The sequence below is a fragment of the Vanacampus margaritifer genome, chromosome 4 (genome assembly GCF_051991255.1).
Source record: "Vanacampus margaritifer isolate UIUO_Vmar chromosome 4, RoL_Vmar_1.0, whole genome shotgun sequence".
Classification (NCBI taxonomy): domain Eukaryota; kingdom Metazoa; phylum Chordata; class Actinopteri; order Syngnathiformes; family Syngnathidae; genus Vanacampus; species Vanacampus margaritifer.
The window spans coordinates 17,615,315-17,639,501 of record NC_135435.1 but is presented as its reverse complement, the minus strand read 5'-3'; the positions used below and the strand labels follow the sequence as shown (position 1 = coordinate 17,639,501).

The 24,187-nt window shown below is 40.8% G+C and overlaps 2 protein-coding genes and 1 long non-coding RNA gene across 4 annotated transcripts; 2 read left to right on the top strand and 1 right to left on the bottom strand.

Annotated features, from left to right (window-relative positions):
- Positions 1 to 417: 417 nt before the first annotated feature.
- atmin (ATM interactor) lies at positions 418 to 8,981 on the top strand. The gene is made up of 4 exons (XM_077563855.1): positions 418 to 696; positions 3,310 to 3,435; positions 5,257 to 5,456; positions 5,530 to 8,981. Exons 1-4 carry the CDS (start codon positions 463 to 465, stop codon positions 7,301 to 7,303), a joined length of 2,334 nt encoding a protein of 777 aa, XP_077419981.1. The 5' UTR covers positions 418 to 462; the 3' UTR covers positions 7,304 to 8,981.
- On the bottom strand, positions 8,507 to 16,214 carry LOC144050519 (uncharacterized). 2 transcript variants are annotated; one of them, XR_013293860.1, is made up of 4 exons: positions 16,042 to 16,214; positions 15,538 to 15,803; positions 10,047 to 10,226; positions 8,507 to 9,952 (listed from the first exon to the last, which is right to left on the bottom strand). It is a non-coding gene; the product is annotated as an uncharacterized LOC144050519 (long non-coding RNA). The 2 variants fall into 2 exon arrangements; XR_013293859.1 differs by having other exon boundaries at positions 15,538 to 16,170.
- LOC144050515 (protein phosphatase 1 regulatory subunit 3E) lies at positions 11,110 to 20,003 on the top strand. Its single transcript, XM_077563856.1, has 3 exons — positions 11,110 to 11,359; positions 13,566 to 13,698; positions 16,155 to 20,003. The coding sequence occupies exons 2-3, from the start codon at positions 13,592 to 13,594 to the stop codon at positions 17,263 to 17,265; spliced, it is 1,218 nt and encodes a 405-aa protein (XP_077419982.1). The 5' UTR covers positions 11,110 to 11,359; positions 13,566 to 13,591; the 3' UTR covers positions 17,266 to 20,003.
- The last annotated feature ends 4,184 nt before the right edge of the window (positions 20,004 to 24,187 follow it).

Below are 24,187 nucleotides of genomic sequence, written 5' to 3'. Positions count from 1 at the left end.
TATAAACACACACCAGCCACAACAAGACAAGTGAAAATAGAATAGTAATAACAATGAAAAAATATATGACTACTATTACTACCAATAATCAATTATAATATAATAATAAAGCAATAATAGTAACTATTATAACAAACAGCCCCAGCAAATTAAGAACATAAAATTAACATAAATTAACTGATATTTCAGGGGTAGGGCTTATATCTTGGTTACTAAATACTGATGTTTGAAAAAGTGTCTAAAATCAAGGACCAAAATTGTGTCAACTTTAGGCATTCCCAAAACAGACGGGTAGCTGTTGCTATTATTTTGAAAACCGGAAACGTGGTGCTTCTACCGGTCCTGCGTCACGTTCGCGTCCCTCCATTGGTCGAACAGGCTGTCAGTCAAAGCTTGCGGACGTTATGTCACGGCCCATTCAATCGTAGCGTTGACCACGGGAGTGACTGTCAACACAGAAACATGGCTACCTCTTCAGCAAGCCACAAGGCTCGGAATGGAGGTAACGCAGCCAAAGACAACCCCGGTTGTCACGAAGAGCCCGTGTCGCAGTCACGAGAGATCATTAAACCTTCCATACTGGAGCTGACCAAAGAAGTGAGGACGAACATCCTGTGCACGGTTGAAGGCTGTGGCAAGATCCTACCCAACACACCTGCATTGAACATGCATCTTGTAAAGTCGCACAGAGTGAAGGTAAAATGGCTTGGAAACCACTGGAATGTTCTCAGGGTGCAGCGGTGAACTGGTGAACCGAGCTAACTTATCTAGGACTCCTGAAAACAATGCATTCAAAAACGCAAGTCATCCATCCATGCGAACTTCGGCGTGTAGCTAAAATGTAGTGATGCTTCAGAGATGACGTGCTGCCGTTTGGTTAACCTTAGCAAGAAGTTCCAACATGCTTGACGTGAGCAAAGGGGCAAAACTTAAGTTTGCCGGAATGGTAACGTTGCTGTCTCTGATCGAGTGACGATTTGGTGCACGACGTGGGTTTGGTCCATGCGGTGTCTCCTGACTGATTTCTGAGTCCGTTCTTCGTCACTCAAAGGCGTTATTCATTGTTTAGCAGTGTGGAGGCAGTGAGTGTGGCGATCCACGATCAGAGGCTCATTCGTAGGAGGCAGTGATTCACTGTCTCCACCATTGAAGGAGGTTTTCGTATGCAAAGGATGCCTGTTGTTCTGCAACAGGCCAAAGAGCTCTTTGTTAAAACGGACTCAATGGGAATGGAAATTACGCCCATCAGAAGGTAGATTTTTAAAAGGTTTTCATGAACTGTGAAGTACATTAACTGGCAGATCTAAATAAGCCGTTTTCAAAATCAAGGAAGCATTAAGGTGCCAGTCTTTAAATTTGGAAACTGATAGTTGCTCAGGCACTTATTTAATTTGAGGGGCGGGCTACCCGGTTTGATATGCACTTAAGAAACAACACAATTGCTCAAACTACCTTTAATTCTGTTATTATTAATAATTATTATGACCAGGGGTTACCTCCGCCCTAAATCATCTACTCTAGGGATCTATATCCAATGTTTCCCAACCTTTATTAAGCCAAGGCTCCCAATTTATAGTATAAATATTTTACAGGACGTCACCAGACAAAAATGTTACTCAAGTATGAATACTAAAATAATGACCATCTCGTCACAAATTGCCTTCGTGTGAAATGTGTGCCTCTTTAATTGAACGCAAAACTCCTCGTAGGAAGCCGTAACTTCTATTGACAATTCCGAGCCTACGTCACAAGTCAAAATGGCGGTCTTACTCGGTGAAGTGTCCCTTTCTGTCCATTGGAAAGCATTGGACTTTGGATCGTTGTAATAGGATTATTTCGATATATATATTTTCATTATAATTTTACTTGTGTGGTTAGTTAGTTAACTAGCTTGATTTGTTTAGATGACTGATTGTTAGCCTCATAAAGTATTGTGGTGCAACCAACCATCATGTGGTGTGACCTTTGTAGAAAGCTTTCCATAATAGATGCATGTCCTAAATTGTAGATAATAGTAAAATTGTAGCTGGTCCTAATTAATGGTAAATATGATAAATATTTTGTTTTTGAATTGAATCATTATGGACTACTTTGAAAGAATATATGCAATGTTGACTTACAACAAAATTTAGGACTGAAACTTTGTTTTTGATGGAAGACAAGGTCCTCGTTTGCTACTGTATTAAATGTTGGTCATGGTGGTACTTGGAGAGCCAAGTATTTACAAGTATAGAGGTGCTACAAAGTGCAACAAGATTAAGAGCCACTGTTTTAGAACTTTGGGATTTGGGCAACTTTCAGTAATGTATTATTTATTGACAAAATTGAGGCATGAGAGGGAATTTTTATTTTTATGAATGTTTACCATTCGATGCTGATTCAAATGGGTTTGTTCATCCTTAGTCAGGATTCTGGCTTGACTTAGTGGCATTCTAGGTTCATACTGTATTTATATATAGTATTTTTTTCCCCCTAATTAAAATCAACTCACACATTGAGCGAGAGTACTGTTTCACAACAGCCCAATTTGTACCTGCGAAGAATGTCAGATAATAAAGAAAAAAAGACTCCATCAGTATGCTAAATGTGAGACAGATTGTGTTGTATATAATCCACAATGAAGTGGCAGTTTTGTTAGATGCAGTAATTGTTCTCTGGTCGACATGACTGAGCGCTTTTAGATGCTCAAATTGCTCTGTATGCGTCGTGCGCATTATTCATGAGGTTCGACAGAGAGAATGATGTGTGTGTGTGTGTGTGTGTTTTTTTTCAATCATAACCCCTTTCATGCTGCATTTGCTCCACCGGATCATTGCATAACATCAATGTATCTGCTCATCTCTGCAATGGAAGCCTTATTTAACATGACTCTGGCTTTTGCCTTCAAGCATGGGATTCTGTTCAAGGCGATGGCTAGCGCATTCATTACATGAGATGTTGCTAACGCATCATGATAAACCTGAGGGTGCGTTTCAGCTTTTGCTTCTCTGCTCCCTCTGGTGTTGGAACAGATGGAGGTGACCTTGACCACATTCTGGCTGTAGCGTTACCAGTGTTGTGAAGCCTCAATAATTGTCAATTTTCTTCTGTAATGAGTATCAGTGTTGCTCGTTTATCATTATATTATTGCCTTTCAGGAAAGAGAGGCCAAACTGCTGTCATCTGTTAGTTTTCTAGCTTCATATTGTTGGTCATACAATGTCTTAAAGCAGTAAATAGTCTTAGGTCACTCTAGCTGCAAGGTAAATGTAGACGGTATCACTATCTCTGTAAGAGAAGACTTGTCTCATGTGTCCTCTGTCTCTCCAGGATGGTATTGTCAACCCCACAGTCAGGAAGGACATGAAGGCATCAAAAAAGCTTTACTGCTGTCCAATTGAAGGCTGTCCAAGGGGGCCGGGAAGACCCTTCTCCCAATTTTCCCTGGTGAAACAAGTAAGCCTTCACAAAGCCTAAATCTGCCCATGAAATCATATTTTTTATTTGATAGAAACACTAACCGTGTTGCATTTTTTCAAATGCAATGTAAACAGTCAATATATGCAGTCGCCGATCATGCAGTGGTTTGCTCGTCTGACTTCAGCATGGGTATGGTTTCCACTCAACCTTGAACAGGATTAGTAGAATTTGAAAATTAATGTACACACAAGTCTTATTTTCTCTCTTTGTACATTATATTAATAATGAATACTTTCTAGCTGACTGTGCTATGAAAATAGATACCTTAAACAGATCCAGTAGAAAGGAAACCTCATACAACACATTTCTTGTGTGAGTCAATTTGTCAAAGCTTCATGGTTCCATCAATAAATGCACATGCCTACACGTGGACATTTTTTGGGGTTCTCCTATGGCAATAAAGGAAAAACACACAATGGTGACTGAAATAATTACAAAAGTAACAATAAATGTGTTTTTGTTGAAAATTAGAAAAATAAAAATCAGCCATTACTTTTGAATTGTTGTTCAACAGAATTATTCAAACAAACAAAACACTAATGTTGCAGGTCATGGGTCTTCCCAACAAGATAATGGCCTAAAACACTCAAATGTCTAAGAGAAAATCATTGGACTTTTCTGATCTGGCCATCTATGAGTTCAGATCTAAATCCCATTGAATATCTGTGGAAGGAGCCGAAACATGCCATCTGGAGGAGACACCCTTCAACTGGAGCAGTTGCCTTTTGACAGGTGCAGAAGTCTCATTAACAGTTACAGAAATTGTTTGATTGCAGTGATTGCCTCAAAAGGTTGTGTAACAACAAAAAAATACATTATTTTCCATAATTCTGTTGAACGACAGTTCAAAAGTAAAGGCTGATTTTGATTGTTGAACTTTCAATCCCTTTTTGATTATTTTTTATTTGCACAATAAGCTAAAATATGAAAGACTCTTCCGGTTGTGTCTAATTACTTAGACGGGTGTCCCGCCTCTATTTTATCTTGGAACACCACTTCTTTGGCCAAAGTTGCTGTCATATTCAGCCAACCTGGAACATTTAATAAACAACAAATATAAGAAGGAAGACAACATTTAAATTATTTTTGCTCGCGAGGAGAACAGACTGCGAGTGTACGCAGATAAGAGTCTGTTTTCCGCTCTGGACACACTTTTACTGCTCCCTCTCTTTTATTGTATTTTCACTCGTTGCATAGTAGTTGCTGTTCTAAAGGGGAGGGTGAACACTCAACAGCAACTTCAAATCATCGTGCAGATAATAATGTAGACATGTTTTTCTTCAGCACAGAAAAATCAAAACTTCAAAAGTTCAATTGCAAAATATTCCAGTTGTCATTTTGCGATAAGACCACAGTTCTTCCTGGAGAAAAAAAAAAGACCACAGTTCTTGTTTTTGAAGATTAAGGAGCATGAGTCATATTCCCTTTCACAGAATAAATGCTTCACAATACTTCAATGTACATTAATCCTAACAGTTGCCCATGTTGTTCTTAGTTTGTGTTTACATTTTGTCTGGAGGGGTTCTGGAATTTGGTTTATATGTGCAGGGTTGGGGATTCCAGGTCCAGAAAGTAAAAACCCTGAAACAGTTTGGCTTTAGTCACAGGTGCTTCTACTCAACAGGTGGAGAAGAGCTCGTTTACCTTTCAGTTGAGTAGAAGCACCTGGGGCTAACGCTAATCTGTGGCAGGGTTTTCACTTCCTGGACCTGGATTCCCCAACCCTGTATATGTGATATTTATCCAACTTAACTTTAACTTTGTTAGAAACATATTGGTGGTCCTTTGTTTTCCTAGCACTTTATGAAGATGCATGCAGAGAAGAAACACAAGTGCTCCAAATGCAACAATGGCTACAGCACTGAGTGGGACCTCAAGAGGCACACGGAGGACTGTGGAAAGACTTACGAGTGTACGTGTGGCTGCCCCTATGCCAGTCGGGCTGCGCTTCTGTCGCACATCTTCAGGACGGGACATGAGATTCCTACTGAGCACAGGCATGCATTTACTCTATCGCCATTAAAGTGACAGAAATAGCGCCGTTATTAACTATCTTTGTTTTCATTTCAGAATTCCACCAGTAAAAAAGCGGAAGATGGAAAAACTGTCCACTAGTTCTGAAAAGGTCAAGATCACTGACAATGTGATTATCCCCTCTACTCGTGAGCTAATAGAGGATTCTTCATCTTCTGACGTCATCATTCAAAGTCCAGACTCATCCAGTCAGATGTCCAGTGGCCATAAGAGCCTCCAGAAGCATCTTCTACCCAAACCCAACATGGCATTGGTCAGCGTGCCTGTAATGCAGCTGGCCCACCTCCCTGTTCTCCTTCCGTCCACAGAAAGCGGCGCTCTTAGGTCCGTGGTGTTGGCGGTCAACAGCCAAGGCTCTGTTAGCACCCTGCACCTTCTACCACAGGCCTCAGGAGCCGTGGTCCCCCAGATGGTTGCCAAGAGCTTAGGATTCCAGGATAGCATGCCGACGTCTCGCTCTGGCCTGGGGCCCATCAGCACAGGGGTGCAGGTTGGACTTGACAGTCTGGTTACACACGACTCAGGCAGCATCCTGGGAGCACAGCGAGGAAGGAGCACGTCTACCAACATTCAGACCGACAAGTCCTACCTGTCAAAAATGCCTACGGGGCTTGAGGAGGGGATCGGATTGTGTTCTGTGGGCGAGTCCTCTGTGTCGTCCTGCTCCCAAACCGACATCAGCGTGAGTGCCCAAGTCCTCCTGCCAGTCAGTGTTCAAACCCAGACGTTCAACACCCGGGTTAGACCCACATCCACTATAGGCGCTCAGACAGACAGCCAAACCTTGAACCAAAGTATTTTCCCCTCCTCTTCCTTAATTGCACCACCAAGCAAAACTAGGCAGACGCAGACCTACTTCACAATCCTACAGTCGAATGACAAGACTCAGGATCAGGTCATCATGTGCTCTGACCTTTTCAGCGGCGATGCACTTAGTGTTTCTACCCAGACTGCTGTGCACGTAGAGGAGCCTCTGGCAGCCACAGAAAGCAGTTTGTACGAGGCTGCAAAGGTAGCTGGAGGCATGTGCTTCGGGGTTCAGACGGATTTGCTGAACTCCAACAACGTGGCAGACAACCAAACCCAAACCATGACCTTGTTAAATGACCTGGAACACATTCTCTCTGACAGCATGTCAGGCCATCAGGTGCTGACTGATGCCGCAGCTGGGTGCGGGTCGAACCTGGGTGCTGTTCAGGAGCAACACAGCGCCATTGACTTTGACTTTGAAGAGTTCCTCAGTTCTGTACACATTCAGACCCAGACAGAGGAAAGCCATCTGGAGGGCCTGAACGGTGACACACCACTGGAGTCCTTAGACATCCAGACCCAGACCGACTTCTTCCTGATGGATGAACTGGAAGAAAGCGAGGGACCAAGTCGCACCCAAGCCAGTGACTTGGAGCTATTCGATACTCAGACTCAGACCGACCTCAACTTCCTTCTGAGCGCTGGGAGTCACATGCCCCTGAGCAGCATTCTGCGCCAATCAAGCTTTTCCATTAGCACAGAGTCCTCCGACACAGAAACACAAACCGACCTGCATTCATTTGCTCCCTGCCTCTCTGTTCAAACCACTCTTGGTCAGGGGGAGCCGTCGAGGCTTATAAACAGCACGGAGACGCAAACCAGCCAGGCGGAAGGCTTCGGACACCTCTTCCTTACAAGCAACGAAACGCAAACGGTCATGGATGACTTCTTGTCGGCCGACTTGCTGTGGAACGTGGATTCCCATTTCAGCTCAGTGGAGACGCAGACGTGCCAGGAGCTTTGCGCTCTCTTTGAACAGCCTGAGAAACCAAACAGTTGAAGTTCTTCTTAATGATGCGGCCTAAATCTTTACGACACGTTGCATGTGTCCTCTATCATTGGAATGAGTGAAGGACGTCCTCCAGTGGCGCAGCAATGAAGGTGGACGAAGTCTGTGAAAATGTCTTTGAATCATTCCACTAGGGTCATCTTGTCGAGTCAATATCCGACTGCTTTGTGCACTTTATTAGCTTGATGGGCAGGATGTTTCAGCTCCTGACAGTTTACGGATTTACTTGCACATCCATCTAACATAATGTGTCTTGTCTGAAATGCTGTTTCTTATTTCAGTGTTAGCCAGTGTCATTTTTTTGGGTGTTTGTCCTGAAACCTGCAGATTAAAACCTAGCACATCCGTTCAAAATCTGCTGTTAATACAAATAACTGAATTTAGAGAAGCATTGTCTGCATGGAAAAAAAAAACAACCTAGCTGTACAGTTAGCGCAGTGCAGTTGCATTTCGTTTGTTTAAAGTGTGCATGAGCCTTCAATTTGTGAACAGTAAATATTAAGTCAGATTTTGCGCATTTAATGGCTGCAGAGCCAGTCTAAAGTTTCGCACACAATTGCAGAGCCGTATGAGTGTTACGGTTTCCATCTCAAGCCTAAATAGGAGCCGAAATAAACAAGGAACTTTTTTTGGGGGGGTTGCACAAGAAAAAAAAAAATACTGTCGTCAGTTGTACCTTTTTAATAGAAAGGAAGCGTGGTCCTTGTTATAGAAAACTCTTCAAATTGGCTGTCTTTGTCGTTTGACTTATTCATTAGCTTGGTGTACGCTGACAGTAATCCCGATTCATCACTTTTTTTAGATCTACTGCATTACTGCACAGAAACACAGCTGATTAACATTAGCTGCTATTTTGTTACAAAGTTAACACGTGTGTTCTAAGAAAGTTATCAGTTTCATTCCTTTAATCCTGAATTGAAACATTTCTGAGTTTTTTTTTTTTTATTTAAGTCATTCAAAACCTGTTGATTTAGTTTTACTGGGTTGCACAGTTACCTCCAGTTGACTTACCTCAAATTGCTGAGGCACACCAAGCAGCTAAAGCTGTACGTCGGGAACAGAGAGTGATTACATGTAATTTATTTTTACTTTTTTGTGCCTTAACCTGAAGTGTTTTTTTTTTTCCTCTTACACTTTATGTAAAGTGCGATAACTGTTTTGGAGGATCAACATAAGAAGAAGATGATCGTTGGCATGATTATATATTTTTTTATTATGGTTGCATGATGTTCCTTGTTTCCGTTCGAAGACTTGTGCTGTGTGACTTGAACATGCAATGTAGCATTGTAACAATTTATTTGCTGCCGTCCCCATTTTCATGTTTGTAGAAGCTGATGTACAACATGGTCTCTTCACATCTAAATGTTTTGACAAAGGCGTGCTTGTGTTCATAATACTTGACAGATTCAATTATGACATTTGACCGTTCAGTACTCAGTTTGTGTTTCTTACAAAGCATAATTATGCTGATGTTTTGCTTTCAACTACGCTACATGGAGATGTTTTTTTTTTATTCTGAACTACCAAGCATTATTTCCTTTGGAGATTGCATGTTGTCACGGCACCAAATGCTTTCTGTCGAGTATAACTGTAGAATAACTGTTGCCTTGATTACATGTTGCAGCGTAACTACAAAAGTTCTTAATAAACTGTTGGAACTGGAACATAATTATTGTGTGCTCATTTTCTCATTAGAATACTTTCAAAGGGCCTTATGTGCTCTTCAATTAGTTGTTTAAAAAAAATCTGACATGCTGAAAGCGTTTGGGAGAAAAAAGATTCCCATGATGAGACAATTTTTGACTTAATAGGCTTATGTGATGATATGGCGGGTTTACTTTTCCACGCAATTTGTGAGCGCTCACATCCAATTTAACGTTGCTTAGTAACTAAACTGAGAAAGCACACAGAATAGCTGGTAACTAGAATCCCAAATCAGTCATCATAGTTTAATATGCGTGGGCAGTAATCAACAGGACAGGAAACATTTGTACTGCTTATTGTCATTCCAAATCAGTCTTCATATTTTATAGCATGTATTTTGTGAAGTAAAAACAAAACATTGGCACATGAGATCATTAAAAAAAAATGTTGCTGACATTATCTTTGGTTTGATCCGGAAGTCCACATTTCTTCTCTCAACCAGCAACAATATAAAATGTTCCAAGGCTATTCATGGCTTATAGGTGAACTTTGGCTGCCCCGTCATTTTATTGGAGGTAAAAATGTGAAGTTTGTAATGGGAACAACTTTGCTTTTAGTTTGGCGTTTTGTGGGTTTGGCTGGCCTGCCCTTGCTTGTGGGTAAATGCAAGTGCAACGGAATTGCACTGAGATGCCCCCTCTCTTCATGTAACAGATGCGACGATTCTTCTTCCGCGCCATCCAGTGCGTTCAATTCTGTCGAGTCGGGCTCCAGTGTGGTCTTCTGGCTTGACGATGTGGATTTCTTGGAGTAATGAGGGCTTGACTGAGACTCGCTGCATTGCTCTCCACTCATGGCTAATGTGTCTCCATGATATGTTGTCTCTGCATGCAAGGAGGGTGGAAGGTCTGTCTCTTTACGCGGCTTTGCTTTCTTGTCTCTCTTTTGAGGAAGAAGAATGCAACTAACTGGAGCAACTCTGTCCCAGCCCCGCACCTACCGCAGAACAGACATTAACATAACATTTTGATGTGACTGTCATCAGAACTACACTCTGTAAAAAATCTCTTAATCAAAAGAAAACACTTACGGCCTCTTCCCAACCACAGTAGCAATGATACTCATGTGGCTCCAGTTCTTTTAAAAAGGCCTCCTCACTCATCTCGAGCAGAACATCGACATGCATCCTTTGTGCTTTGTAAAGCTGCTCCTCAACAGCATCTTCCTGATCAGGAGTTGCTCCATCTGATCCATCCATTGCTGTGGGGTCCTTTTGTGGCATATAAAGGTTACAAAAATTAAGGTGTTTACTTATCACATGAATTTTTAAATTTGAACAAAACATCAAATGAATATGTGACTAACAAACATGGATAGAATTTTTGTTGTTGCGTTTTTTTATATTGCAAAAACAACAACACGCATTAAAACAATAGTTTAAGTAGACATTATGGAGCACATGAGGGCCATTCCAGAATTGAAAAACATTTTCTGTACCACCTATAAAATGAATAAATAAATTCAATTATTGTAAATTATTTATTCAGCAATATTTTAAAAATGTTTTCAGGTGCTGGAATATCTAACAGGGTTGGCAACAAACAGCAAAAATATATTTGACAAACATCTCATAAAAGAGTGCTACTGTGCTGTTGTTGAACTGAATGAGTCAAACTAGATGTGTTTATACCGTTTTGTTAAGTTTTTCAAAACAGGACAACAAAATTACAAATGGCCCTTTTTTCAAATATTTTGGTGCCTAAATTATCCTCCAATTGTGGAATGAACTAGGAAGGTAACTTTAACGAACTAGTTCCTCAATGAACGCAATGCACTAAAAACTAATGGCAACCTAATGATTAGAATACGCACAATGTTTTTAATTTGCAGCTCACGTGAACATTATCAGATGATAAGCACGCCCGAGTCTGTGCAGTTACCATTCATTCATTCAGACATACACCTTGAACATTACATACAACTGCAGTAATACGTTATCACATCCATCCACTTCATGTTGACAAGAAGCCTTCCGTGCGACGGATGCGTACGTACAGGCAGACGTTCGTGTGTACCAACGGCCGTGATGACGTACTGTTGCTTTAAACGTTACGTAAACGGCGTGTGACGTCACGGCAAAAATGCGCGGGTGTTTGGCGCGCCGGCGTCGAGAAATATGGCGTAACCGGAAAACAAGGCCGCATGACAAAACTTTCGAGCAAAGAAGCTGTTGTTAGATAAGTTCCAAGTGGACTGTCTTTCAAAAGGTTTCCCACCGCGAGGTAGATTTAGTTAGGTCCATACGTGTTTTAGATATAATGTCTGTTAAGGCCCAACTGTTTGGATAACACGTTCGATACCTTTCCCAAATAGTTGCTTGAAAGTATACTCGTTCACATGTTGGTAAGTTCAGTTTCCATTTCCTTCAAACAATATTAGTTTCAATGCATTCGTCTTCAGATTATTATATCAATAGCATTTTTTTTTCAGCATCTGCACACAATTTATGAAAGAATTAAAATTTGTGATTGCAAGTGAAGTAGGCTACTTGCACCAAGGGATTCAAGATCCATTTAATGATGATTATAGTTTGAATACGATATGTTTTATTAAAGTATTGTTATACATTATTAACATTTTAATTCTTTATATTAACCATGTTGAAATGTTTTATAGATGTGAAGTAGGTAAAGTAGTTTTGAACTCAGTATAATTTGACCTTAAACTGGGACACATTGTTTGGTCTAGAAGTTCCTTCTCTGTGCGAAAACACATTTCTGTTCGTGAGAGCGAGCGCACACTTATATAACAACTTGTTTGTGAGATTTTGTTATGGGAGAAAGTACTGAGAAGTGCCTTGAAAGTATATTTTGACTAGAGACGAATACAGCTGTATCTGTGTGCTGAGAATTCTGTTTTTCAATCTGTATTTTTCCATTATACAGACGCTCCCCTACTTACGAACATTCGAGTTGCGAACAACGGTACATACGAACATTTCTGCGCGTACAGTATGTCGAAAAATGTTTGGAAAGAAATGCTGTAAGTTAGATTTTGTATTGCGCGTAGTGCTTCTTTCCGCCGCTAATACCGACGATTGCCGCTGTGAGAGCTCATTGGAGGCTGAGCAACGTGGCGAGGAGGAGGAGGAAGAAAACGCCGGTCCCCATGAAGCAGGAAATAACTTTTGAAGCCGATTCCAGCGACGACGAAGAATCTCTCATGATATAAAATCCTCCTCTTCCTCCTCCTCCTCCATCATCTCCTTAAGCATCGAGTACATCTTCCAAAAGTAAGTTAAACTTCATTTTATTTATCTTATTACGTACATGTACATACTGTGTGTGTCTCTTGCTCTCTCTCTCTAACATACGTAGTACAGTACAGTACTGTACGTATTCTCTCCATTTTATTAATTTTTTTTCAGTACAAGCCAATGCAGGTTACTTGTACAAGCCTTAAACATACTTATATAAACCTTCAATATACTTATATAGGCATTAAACATAAATTATAATACAAAATATAGCACTGAAGCAACTTACGAACAAATTCACCTTACGAACGATCGTCCGGAACGTAACTCGTTCGTAAGGTGGGGAGCGTCTGTATAACACATTTACTTATTCATGAGGGGCGGAGTTGGAGACACTGTTCTTGCAATTTGATTGTAATAAAGTGTGGGCCCTTCGAGAGAGGAGTGGCATTATTGATCTGAAACTGTTTGAGTTTTTTCAATGATGTAACGGAGATCTCCGGAATAAATCATCCTGCGCAGGAACTCTGTTCATTTCTTATCTCACAATTTGATTTATTGGACACGCAAAAGTATGGATTTTTAATATACCTTCTTCAGTATTTTAAAATATAACAATACTAAGATTTAATAGAAACTATGAAAGGTATGAATTTACCGATATGTATTATTGTGCTCATAGTTTGTTAGTTTTTTTGGAGTAGTGTAGATCAGTGTTTCTCAACCTTGACTGAACCAAGGCAGCCATTTTACACCACCAAGCAAAAAGTGTCAATTATGAAATAATGATGATCTTGTCTTAGTTTACTTACTTGGTGTGAAATCTGGGCCTGTTTAATTGATGACAGACATGCCTGTTTTTATGAAGGACAGTATGTTAATTGTGCCTTCTACAATCTAATGGAAGATCATTTAATTGTTGACATTATACACTCCTTACCTAGGATGAGCAAAAATATATTTGTATTTAACAAATGATAATTTTCAGAAAATGTAGGTCAAATTGGATAATTTCCCATAGTACCTCTGATAATCTATTTAGAGGACATGAATGTGCCACTGGTTCACAGTACGTGATGCATTGTAACCTTTTATTTGTTCTGAGTGGAGGAAATAAATCCCACAGCAAAGTGATACGAATGGGAGTATAGGGGTAGTGCAATTAAACGAAATTGATATATGAATGGCAAATAACCTCCAAAGTGATTCTGATTTAGAATACTAATTTGTTAGTAAGAGTTCCCTAAAACAATAAAACACTGCTTAGTTATTTTGTTCAAGTGGCCATAGTATTGTGCCAAGTTAGTGTACATGGCGACTGCTTCTTTGATAATTTCTCCCTAATTCTCACAGAAAACGGTGACAACAGCTGATGAGGAATGTTCAAACTAGGCCCGAAGCAGAATCCGTCTACATTGATTACAAAGCAGTTGGACAGATCGAAGCAGCTGAAGTTTAGGAAGGTGGAATGCAAGCAGAAGAGGAGGTAAGTGGACATATTAGCAGGCTGATGTGGGATATAAAGTGAAGTGATAAAGAACGGAATGTCAGAGTGATTGTGCGAGAACAAGGAGCTGAGGTGTGAGCTGAACACTTGAGATAGGCGGATTAGAGCTTCTTGAACGATAATGCAGTCGAGGGAAAGTGTTCTACATGGACGCCACATTTCTCCCCTCTAAAGCAATATTCTAACTGGGCAGTTAAGCCTTACCACTTTTAAAGAAGCTGACCCTGTTCCAAATGGTTTTATTGACTCCTTTTTTTTTTTTCTGAGGGCTTTTAATCTTTCTTCCGGGCCAGCACTTTCCCCGTCTGTTTAATGTTTCATGTTGTGGAACTTTTTCCACTGCTTTAACTGACACCATAGAGACGTCTGTTAATCCCGTGGTGCCTTTGGCCCACCTTTTTTTACGAGTGAGAACCTTATTTAAGGACTGACTATGCGTAACATCACAATGTGATGCTTTATCACCTTTACTTTTAAGCTACCAAGTGTAACACGGTTCATTAAGTACTGCTTAAATGGTTCCTGTTCTTTGTGTATGACTGAATAGGTTTTATTTTCCTTGCATGTTTCAGCAAATACTTTACATTCATCTGAAGGTGAACAACAGCTGAAGACTCATCACTTGAGCCTCTGATGAAGGAAACGGTAGTTTCAGAAACATGTTAGGTAAATCCAAAAGTTTCTTTTTCCGAAACAATATTAGCTAGCACTGTGAAAATGACCAATCCACCCCTTGACTAAAAAGTGATCAATTTTGCCCTTAAAAAAATAATAAAGAGAAAAACAAAACCAGCTAAAGAGAGTTAGTTTTATGTTTGTCTTTATTTTTTTCTCTCAGACTGCTGCCCCCCTGTGGGAGGACAATTTTGAATGATATCCTACATGGTCAATGTTTGTTGTCTTGATTGGCATCTGAACGTGCTCCTGCCACGTAATCCGCCTTGCGTAAATATGGCTCGGTCTTTTCCGATTGTGAAAAAACAGCAAAACCGAATGGCTGCATGCTGTGGTATTAGGACATTCAATACATATAAATTAACCACCACAGGCTTACATAGTCTTAGCCCTTAAATTGTTTATATTTTTTTATTTAAAAAAGAAACCCCTAATAATACTATGACCATTGTGTTCCAATGTCCCAATTGTGATCAAAATTCATCGTTTTTGCAAGATATCACGTGTTTCCCAGGAATGTCGAACCAACTCATAAATATTGCTCTCTCCCAGAACCTGCTTTCCTGGACACCACCGTGCATGAAAACATTGAATAAAAGTACAGGAACTAAACATTAACTCTCATTTGCTTTATTAAGATTTGCCGGAGCTGATGCCAGTTGATTTTATACAAGGTAAGATGGTAAAAACCATGACATAGTATATATATTGTGTAAAATTAATGAATAAATCAGACAAACCTTTCACACTCGACTCATTGAGGGATACAAACTCTCAGTCTCAGCCTTGGTTGAATTGAGTAATTTCACAGGAACAATACCAGACAAGTGAAGTGTGGATTGTAGACTTTGTATGTAGTCTCAGTCTTGGTTGAATTGAGTAATCTCACAGGAACAATACCAGACAAGTAAAGTGTGGATTGTAGACTTTGAATGTTATGACAGAAATGTCAAATTTTCATGATAAATATTGTGATTAAAATGGCTTTAAGATTTTCTGCTTAATTCAAATTCCACAAACGCAATCTTAATCAGAATGCCGTGTGTAGACCAGTCGGCACACACAGAACGTACAAAGTCAATACTTTACTTGACTTCCCCTTTTAGGACAATACATAATAAAGAAATAGTCATTGTAACTTACCGCCCTGGATGGACGTCTGCACTAGTACACAATCCTTGCGGCATACATGTTGCAGTTCTCTTGTCAAACAGGTTTGTATTTACTATAATTTATACTCGCGTCAAACGGTCTTTTGTCTGCTGAGCGAGTCGTTTCACTTTCAGTCCACTGTGCGGCGGAGTGACTGCTAGTCGGTAGCAACGCTGTAGCCATGGCAACCCCTCTTTTGCAGTCTGACGCAACAAAATGGGCGGGGCGGAGCAGAGGCTCCCCTGCTGCAGCTCGGTCTATAACAGACGGCAGAATGACAATTTATTTAACATTTAGTAGCACAGCAGTACACATGAAAGCTTTAAGGATAAGTATGCTAACGATAAAACTACTACATCCCAGACTGCACGTGCACGATGACATTATATCCTAAAACGTGGGAACCATTTTGTCTCCTGCGAGGCAACGTTCAGATCTGCACGTACACTTCACAGTTCACTCAAGCCGCGTTCTGACGTCATATAAAACAATTACCACGCGAGAGGGCGGTCGCGGTCTTTCTACTCGATGGAAATGGTTTGAATTTTGAAACCTCAAGACTGAAGCCTTTTCTTATCAGCCGCCTCTTTATACATTTTAACTGACAGATCTGATGAGGCAAACAACGCTCAACAACAGCCGCGTCAATTGGTCCCGGGGCCCGAAGCCGACGTGACGCAGCCACGGCGCCAATCCCCGAGTGGGATACTGACACCTGACGGTTCGGTTTCCCCAGTCGCCGGTCTCCGCACGACCACCGAGTTCCTCTCTGCAGTGCAGGGGCTGCAACGTTGTATGGAAGCAGAGCGTGCGCGCCCTACCGCGGACATGCTGCCCCCCAAGACCTGCCTGCCCAGGAACTACAGCTGCATCGCCGGACTGTTCGGCAGCCTGGCCGCGGCGAACCCGCGCCTCGACGATGGGGACGATTTTGACATCATGAACGGCACCTGCGAGCCCGCCGAGAGTCCCGTCGTGGACGAGAGGCCGCGGGGGCGGGAGACCTTCCTCAAGCCCCCGCAGAGTCCCAGCCTGCGCCGGAGGTGCAAGTCCCTACCCACTCCCACGGAGAGGGCCAAGTTGGAAATCTCCCGCAGCAGAAGTCCAACAAGTCAGAAAAAGGTGCGCTTCGCCGACTCTCTGGGTCTGGAGCTCATCTCCGTGAAACACTTCGACGACTCGGACGAGCCGGAGGTGCCGGAGCGCATTTTGGCCAAGTTACCCAAATCCACGGACTTGAATCACATGGCCGCTACGAAATTCCCACGACCCCTCGGACAGTCTGTGTTCATGGAGCTGCAGTTTACCAACCCGGGGACCCTTCCCCGGTTCGAGGAGAGGGTGCGGGAGGTGAAAGTGCTGCTGGAGAACGTACAGACGGACGAGTTCAGCCTGTCCGGCTTTGTGCGCGTTTTGAACCTGGCCTTTGAGAAGAGCGTCTCTCTGCGCTACTCTCTCAACAACTGGATCACCTTTATGGAGAGTTTGGCGTCATACGTGCCCCACTCGAGCGACGGTGCCACCGATCGGTTCTCCTTCAAGATGGTCATGCCTACCTACATGGAAAACGGCGGCACGTTGCAGTTCGCTATAAAATACACAGTCGACGGCGAGGAGTTTTGGGATAACAACGACGGGAATAACTACAAAGTGCGCCGTCACCGCTTCAAGATGTCTCCGCCGAAGGAATGGGAGAACGGATGGATCCACTTTATATAAGCTCAATCACACGCGTGCGTAAAATTGTGCGTACTTTAATTGACCCCCCGGGTACCTTTTTAAAATGACTAACGTGTATAAATGGGCGTTTTACTTCTGCCGTAATTGGTGTATGTGTGTGTGTGTAGGGGGGAGTACAAACTAACAATTGTACTTGTGAGCATTTGAGGTGCCCGGTGAGGGTAAATTTGCCTTGATGTCATGGCTCTGTACAGCTCGGTGCCCTTTGGGAGGGCACGTCCACATTATGTAACGTGGAAAGTGGGAACACGTGACAAGTGGGGAAACGTGCCGGGCCATTCCGACCTCGGGCATCATTGCTCTTTTGCAGGAGATGCCGCAACGTTAATTGTTGTGGTGAGGTGTCTACTTTTTGCACGGGTGCAAACGTATTGCTCATAAATAGGTAGGGAACACATATTGTGATGTCGCTGCCTTGAAAGCGTACTGGGGTTTGATTGGGCTGGGGTAATAGAGATTTATCTGACACTCTTCCAAAGTTAATAATACTATCTCATTCATCTATTATGTGATGCCATTAAATGCCTTTGTAAAGCTTGGTATGGGAAGCAGAGCATTTATAGTTTGTTTTTTTTTGCTCACTAAGTATATATTTTCAGTGATTACTACTTTCCCTCTAATACAGTATATTCATTTTGTCCATTCCATTCTAATCAGAGATAGCGTATTTCTAAAAACACGGATTAAATTGCCTCTTAACTCCCTTTTGAAAGTATTGCGAGAGGATAAGTAAACCTTCAAATTCCTCATCTTTTGAATTGTTGTATAGAACAGATTATGTCCCCCCAACAAACACTTATTTAGTACATATTTCCACTTGAAAGCTATTTTCACAGGTGATGTTCTTTGTAATGTTTGTCTATAGAAACAAAATGAAGTAGCTGTCTAAAACTACTTTGTGTACTGTCTAAGTGCAGTACTCTCAATATTGCCTGCACTGTGACATTTTTATCAGGGGTTCCCGAACTTTTCAGCTCACATTCCAAATGAGGAATATAGCTCCTCCTTTGACCCAAGTTGACAAAATTTCATCACAAACTCATGATGGCAAACTTCTTTTTTTATTACAACAGTTTGAATAAAATAAGCAATTGTCCAACAAATTGACTTCTTGATAATAAAAAATAGATTGCAGCAATTTAATTCTGGGTGACCCATTAAAAATGTACTTTTGTCCATATTCATTTTGTTCCAACCAAAAGTTTGGTAAACCCTGATATATATATTTTTTAAAGGAAAGATTTCTATTCACTCGTCTTCCGAGTTAGACTTCATAATATAAACTGGCTTTGCTCTCATACTGTATTGGTTTCTGTGTTGCTCACAGTTGGTGTGTTATCTGTGTGTGAAGCTAGCATAGTTATAAGTCAGAGCACTTTGGAATTATCTCTGGCTGCAATATGAACATCACTTTGTTTACATTACAGCAGTCCCAAAAGGGAGCGCTTCATTTAATGATGCAATCTGGCTGATGTGCACATAAACAACAACAAAAAAGTTTTCCAGTAAGCACTTAGCTTTTGGAGTACTTCCGCTGTGGAGCGCTCTCGGAAACAAAATGTTTCGCGATTCAGTATAGGACTGCTAAAATGAGAGCTAGGCTGTCTTGAGATGACATTTGCTTATATGTCATGTTATCTTGCACAGAGCTCTGTCATTTAAATATGAAAGTCGTCTGCGGGTTGTGTGTTTGCACATTGTTAATGTTTGTAGAGACTGCAAGGGATGCATCAGTGTAGCAACATGAGCGGCGGTAACATGCAGACTAGCTCAAACACTTTATACGGTTCATATTTGACAAATTGGTGATATTGAGACGTGATTTGAACATGGCATCATCCATGCTTGCCAGCTGTCGTTACTGTCGCATCCCTAATGAAGGGCTGTTGTCGGATTCGGTTTCTCATTTAACTGTTTATGCAATGCTACTCATCAGCGCTCACTGATAAATGTATATAGGTATGTATTGTAATTGTCAATGTCTCATATTGAATGTCTTCATATTACTGTTTGTGACGTGTGTAGAAAGCATCTTAAAAGTGAATTTGAGAGATGCAACTGGTTCACTTTTGTCCTGTGACGTTACAATACAAAAACCCAACTTAAAAGCACACAATCAGATCTTGAAATAATTCAAAGGAAAAATATGAATTGTAATTAGACCTTTTGCAAATGTACGCCGCCTTACCGTTCTTAGACTTGACTGTATAAAAGAGGTGGATGCTTGTAAGTGCTTGCTTGTGAAGAAAATGTGATTGCAGATGGTTGGAAAAATGTCTGGTGACAATCGCCAAATGACCTTTGGTCTTTGGTAAGGAATATGAGCGACTTATGATTGTAGCTATTACTGGGCGAGGTCACTCGAAGCCACATTATTGCACTTTGGAGGAGGACAAGGAAAGAGGACAGGGTTGGTACATGGGGAAATAGCTTTTCTTGTGAAAGTAAGTTTTGCAATATGGTCCCTTTATTCACTGCTGTTTTCTCTCACTAAGTATAAAGCCTTGACATATATTTTTGGTCAAATATGGAATATTGTATGCTCGTGATTATTTTCCTATCAACCATTTTAATGTCATCTGCTTAACCTGTACTGTCTTCTCTGAATGTTAATCATATTTGCGTGCATGCACAACTGAAACCTTTATTTTTCTGTTAGTTTAACCATAGAACCACTATTTTTATTAATAAATGCTCAATAAAAATGTTGAAACAAATACTCTTTCATCGTTCTTTCTGAAAAGGGTATAGTCAAATATTCTGTGCTAATGTTTGGAGTGCAAATGTGACCCTGTCTGGTCATCCGAGCACATCATTTTCCAAAGCCACCTGCTGGTTCCTTTCGGTAAAGCTGTACATGCTCTGCAGTGTGCTGTCGCCATTGCTGACATGGCTGCAGACATGTCCTTGAAATGATGGCGCACTCCTACCAAAATGGCTGATGACGTGTAGCCCTTTGTTTACATAATTTCTCGGAGCTGAACAAATATTTAGAAAAGATTTCAAGTGGAAGTTTATTAGACAGATACACAGTTTCTGAGTAAACACTAAAAACATTAGTCTAAAAGTAAAAGTTGAGCGTGTTGAGTGCAACCTTGTGTATTTCAAACAATCCTACTTGTTTCTTTTGTAGAGTGGAATACATGTTGAACCATGTAAAGTAGTAGCAAATGGATGAAAAATTCAGTGATGTCATGTCTTACTGAGTGAGAATGTTTCCATAAAAATAAATAAAAACAATGCTAATGGACATATGCACTTACAATATAAGATATTGCCACAAAGGTGTAAGTTATTTATAGTATTAGGATGGTGACGTGTGTCATTGGAATAGTCAAATAATTCCCTGGTATGTTGTTGACCTGTGTCTTTAAAGATGGCAAATTTTTTGTCTCTATCAAGTTGATGAATATCCACGTTCACTTAAGCGTTTGCAATTGGATGTGTAGCCAATCAGACGTCAAAACACACCATGTAAAAGCATTTTGTGAAAAGCACTAAGCATTGTTGCTACGCAGCAGGTTAACAGCTGCATACACAACCTCTGTTTGTGGTTGCAGGACGGTTCTATCCCCGAGGGGTCCGCGGTCACTCACATGCAAGTATGAAGGTTTTTTTGTTGTTGTTGTTTTTTTTTTTTTTTTTTTTACATCTCCCTTCATCTTGCATATTGAATTGTCCTTCAATTTTAATGTCGCTCCCAAGTTGGTGCACGCGAGCTCTCATAATGTTACTTGAAAGGATTCACATGAGGCATCCAGTGAATTTTCTGTTCCTTGCCTCAAAAGGCAGCAGTGCTCATCCCCGCTGTGAGCACTGGACCTGAATGATTACATTGCAAATGGATCTTTTACAACCTTGGATTGGAAATTCTCTTTTTCTTTCCTTCACATGCTCTGAGATAAATTTGAGGTGATGTTGTAGTCTGACTGAATCTTCCTCCTTTTATACATCCCCACCTTTAGGTGCAAAAGTACTTTAAATTATTTATTTATATTTTTTGTACAATTGGACAAAGTGTTTCTAGCACCCCTCATGGCCCCCGGGCAAGAAAGACCACAGAGGTCCCCCTATAAATTAAAAACCCAGACGTTGGATAAAAAACACTTTTTTTATTTTTTTATTGAATGATTGAAATGCTATAAAAATGAAAACTAAAACCTACAATTAAGGCTGTTTGTCGGACATCCCCACTGGGGAGATTATCAAATCCTGAAATGTAATTTTGTCTATGCGGTTTCCAGATGTGTTGTTTATTAACCAATGTTAGTCGTCTCTTGGGGCCCCCTACAAGCCACCCACCAGCAACAGCTGCATGGTAAGGGGCCGTATGCGGAGGATTCCCATGGTCTATTTTCTAAAACAGTGCCATTGTTTTGTTATTGATATATAGACCTTATCAGTCTGTCAGCCATCACTCGCTCCGGGCCCAAGGCAAGGACATTGTTCCCACATTTACTTTTCAAAAAATGACCCCCCAAGAGTTGAAATCCATAAAGTCGTTAGCTTTATTTTTTATTTTATGTTTTAATATTGTAAAACCTCTTATTACACTTCTTTAAATTAATGAAAAGGCATATCGATCAATCAGCCCGACTTGACTTTAAAGCTACTGAGTGCAGACAATTCAATTTCGAATCGCTATTGTCACCTGTGGCCGAAAAATGAAATATGCACACACCCTATTTCACATGCACAATGCATACATGACGTCACATCCTCAGACAGAGGGCAGTAAATTCGAACCCGAGTCCAGTCTGAAAACTATTGGCCAGAGGCTTACAGGAGTAACCATTGTGAACAGCTAAGGTGTTAATCTACTAATTAGAACACGTTTCAGTGGTCAATGGTTAAGATACTTTTGGGCAAATTGCTACAAAGAGCAGCTTTGAAGCCGGCCATTTTAACTGTGTCTTTTGGAAGACATCCCGTCGCCCTAATTTTGTCATTTTTTTTGTAAAAATATTACCTAAAATATTTTCCATTCTCCCTGATATGATAAAGGAACTAAATTAGATTTACTCGCCAGGAAACGCCTCCTTAACAAAACAATTACCATGGCATAAAACCAGGAGCACGTTATTGTGAGGATCACTTCTCCTGTATTCTGCAAGGGGGAAGGAAATGTAAGTGAAGTTTCTGACGAGATTGAGTGACCTCCCCGCGTCCTTGTATTCTTCAGACACAATGCGCAGGAAGTCGGACGATTTATGAGTTGCGGATACGTGACTTGTAAATTCACCAGATTTTTCCTCAGAGAGTCTTGATGCCCTCTCCAATAATACCTTAAAATACCCATCCATCCGTTTTGTATTGTGCTTGCCATAGTTAGGGTTGTTAGGGTCAGTAAACTGGACATTACCTCAGCAGACTCTGGGCTGGTTTCCAGTAAATCACCAGTTACAAAGAGACCAAACACATTCTCACACTTATGTGCAGATAGTAGAATTTCCAATGATGCATTTTTGCAATGCGGGACCCGGTAAGCCGGAGTACCTGGAGAAGTATAGGGAGAACTTTCAAACTCGACACAGAAAGGCCTGAGCAGAGTGTCCAACACAATATGCACCAGTTGCACCACGCGGCCCTACTTTGAAGTATACGTAAGAAAACGAAGAGATTTCTCAATAATATCAATGAAAATTGGCATTCTTGAACAATCTGTTCCACCCAAACCACTATTCAATACTACAATTGTCTATAAAGGCCTGGTGCTAACGGAAATCATGAGATTAATAAAACTAATATGGATTTCCTGAAAATCAATCTGTTCTTTAAATGACTTTGTGTAGTGGCAAAAAAAAAAATCATTGCCCCCAATGCTATTTTGTATGCTGTTTATATGCTCCGGCTTCTCAGACCGGCCATTTGCAATAAAACCCAAAGGAAGGAGTTATTGCACTACAAAATCTTATGAATTAAACAAAAGGCGTAACATTACATATTCTTTCCCACTGTAAATTATTTATGGCCTTTCCCTGACTTTTTCACCTTCTCATCATGCCCTCTAATGGTTTGGAATAAATCACATGCTACTTTCGCCCATTGTTTACTCTGACCCGATTTTCTTTCTTATCTGGTGTTGCAGCCACTTTGCTTTCAGGCTAAATGGCATTCCAATAATACAATGAACACTTTATTGCAGAATACATTCTGCACATTTCCACTATAATAACTCCTGGGCAAGAGGAACACTAATAAAAATGCAATCTGCCTCCTTCCTGTTTTTTAATATCCTGCTGCTTTGCCTAAAATGGCAAAACTGAAAAAGGGAGCCTCATAACTTAGAAACAGGTGGAAAAACCGTTATGCAATAGGTCATATCCAAGTGCATACACAGTGAGCATGTGGTGAGAGATCATCAGTTCCCCGCTCACTGCATAGTTCTCTACTCATCTTTTTAACCTCAAAAATGCATGTTGAAGTGCTAATGCTTGATCTCCCCCCACACACACAATTAGGGGGGAGCCGATTTGACAATTTGTTTCAGAGACAAATTGTCTTAAAAGTCTATAGCAATGTATTTTGGTTAATTGTATTTAGCTAAAATTTAAATCTGTTTATATGAAGTTTTTCACAGAATTTCACATAAACAGCAACTGTTAAAAACTGATCAAGTTTTCTGCACCCTAAACAACCACCGTTATAAATGGGGAGTGGGACTTCCCCCCAAATAAACAAAACTGCACCTTTCAGAGTGGCCTTTTATTGTGGGAAGTCTAAAGCACACCTGTGCACTAATCATGGTGTCTAATCAGCATCTTGATATGGCACACCTGGTAGGATGATTATCTCGGCAAAGGAGAAGTGCTCAGTATCACAGATTTACATTGGTTTGTGAACAATATTTGAGCGAAATGGTGAACTTGTGTATGTGGAAGAAGTTTTAGTTCTTAGAGTT

Excerpts from the sequence above, each read along its gene's own strand:
- atmin (XM_077563855.1), top strand. The coding sequence starts at position 463 with ATGGCTACCTCTTCAGCAAGCCACAAGGCTCGGAATGGAGGTAACGCA. Across the intron at positions 697-3,309 it reads TAAAGTCGCACAGAGTGAAG|GATGGTATTGTCAACCCCAC; the intron begins GTAAAATGGCTT and ends CTGTCTCTCCAG. Across the intron at positions 3,436-5,256 it reads AATTTTCCCTGGTGAAACAA|CACTTTATGAAGATGCATGC; the intron begins GTAAGCCTTCAC and ends TTGTTTTCCTAG.
- LOC144050515 (XM_077563856.1), top strand. The coding sequence starts at position 13,592 with ATGTTCAAACTAGGCCCGAAGCAGAATCCGTCTACATTGATTACAAAG. Across the intron at positions 13,699-16,154 it reads GAATGCAAGCAGAAGAGGAG|ATCTGATGAGGCAAACAACG; the intron begins GTAAGTGGACAT and ends TTTAACTGACAG.